Raw genomic sequence first — 5,124 nt, 5'->3', positions numbered from 1 at the left:
AAGAGACTTAAACACCCAGGCTAATGCCCCAGACAGCCTGAGATCAAATTTCAGACATGCTATATTTGATAAGATACCCATTGTTCACCTGCTCAAACCAACCATTACAAAACCTGACCAAACTTCTCCCATCATTGAGGACATGAACTCCTAGACCAAACCATATTATGATTGGTTCTTACAAGGGATCCTACCCAAAGACAGGCATGAAGCAAGGGCCCTTAGAATCTAAGCTTCCATCTACACCATTATAAATAACACTTTGTTTAAAAAGTCTTGGGCTGGACCCTACCTATGACGCATGGAGCCAGATGAGGCCGAACAAGTTATTGAGGACATACATGATGGATACTGTGGAAACCACAAAGGAGGTAGAAGCATGGAAAGCAAAGTTCTAAGGACAGGCTACTTTTGGCCAACTTTAAGGGCTGACTGCCTAGCTTACAGCTCAAAGTGTGAAGCCTGTCAACTTCACTCCCCGTTCATTCATCAACCATCCAAGCTACTATATTCCATTTCAGCCCCCGTCCATTCATGAAGTGGGGTATGGACATTGTAGACAAGCTACCCCCAGCCCCAGGACAAAAATCCTACATGCTAGCCATGAATGACTACTTTTCAAAATGGATAGAGGCAGACTCATACAGACAAGATAAAGAGAAGGATGTCATATCATTCATTAAGAGAAACATCATATGTAGATATGGTATCCCCTCAGAAATAGTTTGTGGCAACGACACTCAATTTGTAGGAAAAAGAACAATGGCCTTCTGTGCACATTGGAAAATCAATCTGGTGACCTCCATACCATGCTATCCAAAAGCCAACGGTCAGGCTGAATTCAGCAACTAAGTGGTAATCAGCTGCCTGAAGAAAAACCTAAAGAAAAGAAAAGGCAGATGGGCTGAAGAACTCCCTCTAGTCCTCTGGGCTGACAGAACTACACCTAAAATATCCACATGCCATACCCCTTACGCCCCGGTCTATGGTTGTGAAGCATTGATCCCAGCAGAAATCCATGTAACAACTAGTAGATGCAGCTTGAACACTGTGGAGGAAAACCAGCCACTAATGCAAGACAACCTTACCCTGGCTGAAGAGCTGAGAGATGCAGCAAAGATTAGAATAGCCTCCTACCACCAAACAGTAGCCAGAAGCTATAATAAAAATGTGAACATCAGATTATTCAAGGAAGGGGACTTAGTCCTACGTAAAGTCTTCCCAAATACAAAAGACAAGAATGCTGGCAAACTTGGTCCTGCATGGGAAGGACCTTACCTGATCGGTTCAATAGTAGGGCAGGGAGCATACAGGCTACAGACTCTGGACAGAGAAATGATCCCCAGATCCTGGAATATCTCCCACTTAAAACTCTTTCATGTATAACCCATTTATCTTATACTTGAACCAGGTAAGACTATTAACCTTATCTCTTACCTGTCATGATTCTATGTGTAAACCCCTGAATAAAATGATCCATGTTCTTTCTATGTTCTTTCTATGTGCTTTCTATGTGCTTTCCTGCTAGTTGCAATTGCCTGTCATAATTACAATTTTTACCATATGTCTCAAATTACCATGTTAAATCCTGAAAACTTGTTTTACGCCTCTACGTCAATTATCTAGATCATTATATTTGCATGCATAAATAAATATTCAGGATTGAGGGCCATTCCACCCAACATGAACATTATCCCAGAAATGCTTCACAAACCTTGGCATTTTTGCCACATCTAAAAAACACATAAAAACTGAGCTCAGTATGAAAAGACAGGTATGATGGTGAAATAAATCCAAACTTCTTGTCTTGAGCCCTCATGACAGGTTGAGGGCCATAAGCCCTCATGACAAGCAACTATCCCTCTTACCCAAAAAGCCCTCTAGACAGGCTAAAGAGCCACAAATTCCTGAACGGATTGAGGGCCATAAGCCCTCCTGACAGGCATTATCTTAACAAATAGTTCAAATTGCATTATTTCAACAGGTATTATTTAAACAAACCAACCACACAATAGGAACCAGAAAGCAACTTCAAATGCATAAAGAAAAGAGCAAAGACAAAGTTTTTTTTAGGGAACAACCCCTTGGATGGGACAAAAACCAACTAAAATTAAAATTTAAAGTTTGTCAAGGGAACATCCCCCCTGGATAGGCAAAAAAAGATTACCCTAAACTAAACTATCAACCTGCCTTGGAAGCAGTAGCAGAGCTTATACCCTCATCAACTACCTCTTCCTGTTCATCATCCTCATCCCCGTCAGCCTCACCGCTCTTATCTTTAGTTGGGGGAGAGTCAACCTCATCATCAGCATGTAGCTTGCAAAGATCATGATATGTAGCATAAGGGTCAGCCATTTCTTGCTCCGGATTCCAGTACGGCCTGACCTCCTTAAGCTCCTTCATAGCATCAACACGACCTTTGCCAAAGAAATACAAGGCAGCATCCCTATACCTGCCTTGCACTGTATCTCTCTCGACAGCCAGCTCCTCATTTGCCTTCAAAAGATCCCGCATAGCCTGCTTCTCAGCCTTCAACTCGTCCTGGACTGCACCAATTTTAGCTTGGGTGGACTTCACAACATTCTGAGCAGACCCCAACTTGGATGTTTCAACAACCAATCTTGCCTTCCCTGCCTCATTCTCCTTCTTTAAAGACTCATTCTCCCTTTTCAACACTTCCAAGTCCGTCTTCAAATATTCAGCGTCCTTCATCAGGAATTGCACCTCCCAGTCCAAAGTCTCATTCTTAGCATTCGAAGATTTTAGTTCACAGGCACCCCTTACCATGTCATTTACGTTCTGCAAGAAAATCCCGAATCAGGCAAACTGGGGCAAGAGGCAAACAAGAAAAATAAAACTAAGGGAAAAAAGAATTATACCTCCTGCAGCATAGTAACCAAATTAGCAGCACAGTCCCTAGAACTGTACATAGCAGCTACTGCCTGAGTAGACATCTCCTCAGCCTGATATTTATAGCAAGGATCATCAACCAGAAAAGAGTGAGCCAAGATTTGTTCCTTGGCAAATTGCACATCACCGAGCCTAGCCCTGACCTCCCTGACCTCACTCACACCTTCACCACCAACTCCGTCAGAAACCTCATCCGACCTTTTTCTCTTGCCAGCTTGACTGGGCTCATCAACATCAACCACAACATGCGGAGGAGACACCAATTGAGCCTGATGAGCAGGGACCTGGATTTGAAGCGTAGTGTCACTCCATGTAGCCTCACTACTCCGGGACTTTTCCCATTGTTGAGCCCAATTTAGCCTCGATCGACCTTAGTCTAGCCTGGCATAATTAGGCTGAGTGGGGCAACCAAGGTCCGGACAAAAGTGAATACTATTTGACAATTAAAGTATATTCCAGGGCAGGTAACCTGTTGAACCTTGAAAGAAAATTCTACCGCCAAGAAAGGAAAGCATAGAACAGCCTGGCAGAGCTCTTAAATAAGCCAGATTGAATTAACAGGCAACATAACGGTTACATAAAGGGAAATGCTCATGTCCTACTTTCATGGAAGACCTAGTCCAACTCCAAAAAGCATCCTATTCTCACACATTAGATCATGCATAACACAACAGGCCAATGTTTGTTGAAGAAGACTAAGTCAAGCGGATTAATAGGGAATGTGCCCTATTTTTTAGCAAACAGCTACCAACGGTAAAGAGAGACGTTGAGCAGCATCCAACGTTAGCATTTGAGAGATATAAATAGCATCATCAAACAATTGTAAAGTATTCATTGATTATTCATTATATTTATAGATTACTCACTACTTTTTCTCTTGTACTCAAATTTACACACAACATGTGTATTCAGCCTAGATAAGAAATACAACAACATTACATATTCCCCATTCTTATTTATTTCCCTTTGAAATTTCTACTTATAATTTACAGAACTAGATACCCTGATCACATATTAAGTAGGCCGGATCTTTCCAGGGAAAATCCTGCTAAAACAATTGGCGCCCACCGTGGGGCAACTAGTTCATTAATCCTCAAAAAATTTCATCATCTTTCATTCAATATTCTCGCAAGAAAATGGTTGCATTCACCCCAAAACAACAACTAGCCGCTGCCTTGGCTAAAATCAAGGAACTGGAAACAATACAAGAAAAGGAGGCCCAGGCGGAACCTGAGATCACTAGACTCAAAGAATCAGAATCCAGCCTGAAGAAGAAGTTGTAAAATCAGGCTTCAAGTTCTAAAACCAGATTTGAGCCTGGAACTCCATTCTCATCCATCATCAAGCACATTGACTTCTCCAGTTTTGGAACTCCGGAGAAGGATGTCTCCTCTAATCCACACACCACCCCTGATAATGGATCGGACAAGACTGATGTAACAATAATGATGGCCATGCTTCAGGAAATCCAGAAACTCCATAGCAAGATAGAGAATATACCCGGAGTGCCAGATCCTGTAGCGGAAGTGGAAGCTGATAGCTTTGCTGACTCACCCTTTGCGGATTAGATTGCAAAGATTGACCTCCCAAGAAATTCACCGTTCCATCTATGAAAACTTATGATGGGACCTCAGATCCACAAAACCATGTTGCCATATTCAAGCAGAAGATGCTAGCAGCCTCGGTACCCAGTGAACTCAGGAAGGTTTGCATGTGTAAAGGCTTTAGCACAACCCTGACCGGAGCAGCATTGCATTGGTTCATCAATCTCCTAAATGGAAGCATCAAGAACTTCGCGGATCTAGTCAATGCTGTTGTAACGGAGGCGTCCCGTTACCCAAATAGTTAATTGATAAGGCGATAAGAACAATAAATAATGAATGTAAATAAAGTTGACACAAAGATTTACGTGGTTCACCAGTAAAATAACTGGCTACGTCCACCCTGCGAGGAGATCAAATTTCACTATTGTGGAGAAAATAGTACAACAGTAGACAGGTACACACGCGCTCAATATGAGCCAAAAGTATACCCTATTCGTCCAACAAATATAGTAGTCTCAAAGGAACAAAAGAGACTACCCCAATAAGACGAAGGACAAATAATCTTGAGGCCTACCAAAATTTGAACAAACTCCTCCGATCTTCAAAGACAGACGAACAACAATAATAGAGCCCGGAACAAACTGAGTTTTCTTCTTCAGGAGGAACCTCA

The 5,124-nt window shown here is 42.2% G+C and overlaps 1 protein-coding gene across 1 annotated transcript; it reads left to right on the top strand.

Annotated features, from left to right (window-relative positions):
* Positions 1-301: 301 nt before the first annotated feature.
* On the top strand, positions 302-1,386 carry LOC141629193 (uncharacterized). Its single transcript, XM_074442233.1, has 2 exons — positions 302-453; positions 939-1,386. The coding sequence occupies exons 1-2, from the start codon at positions 302-304 to the stop codon at positions 1,384-1,386; spliced, it is 600 nt and encodes a 199-aa protein (XP_074298334.1).
* The last annotated feature ends 3,738 nt before the right edge of the window (positions 1,387-5,124 follow it).

This window comes from Silene latifolia, chromosome Y (genome assembly GCF_048544455.1).
Source record: "Silene latifolia isolate original U9 population chromosome Y, ASM4854445v1, whole genome shotgun sequence".
NCBI classification, from domain to species: Eukaryota; Viridiplantae; Streptophyta; class Magnoliopsida; order Caryophyllales; family Caryophyllaceae; genus Silene; species Silene latifolia.
The sequence above is the reverse complement of the archived record's forward strand: the minus strand, read 5'-3'. Positions and strand labels throughout refer to the sequence as shown.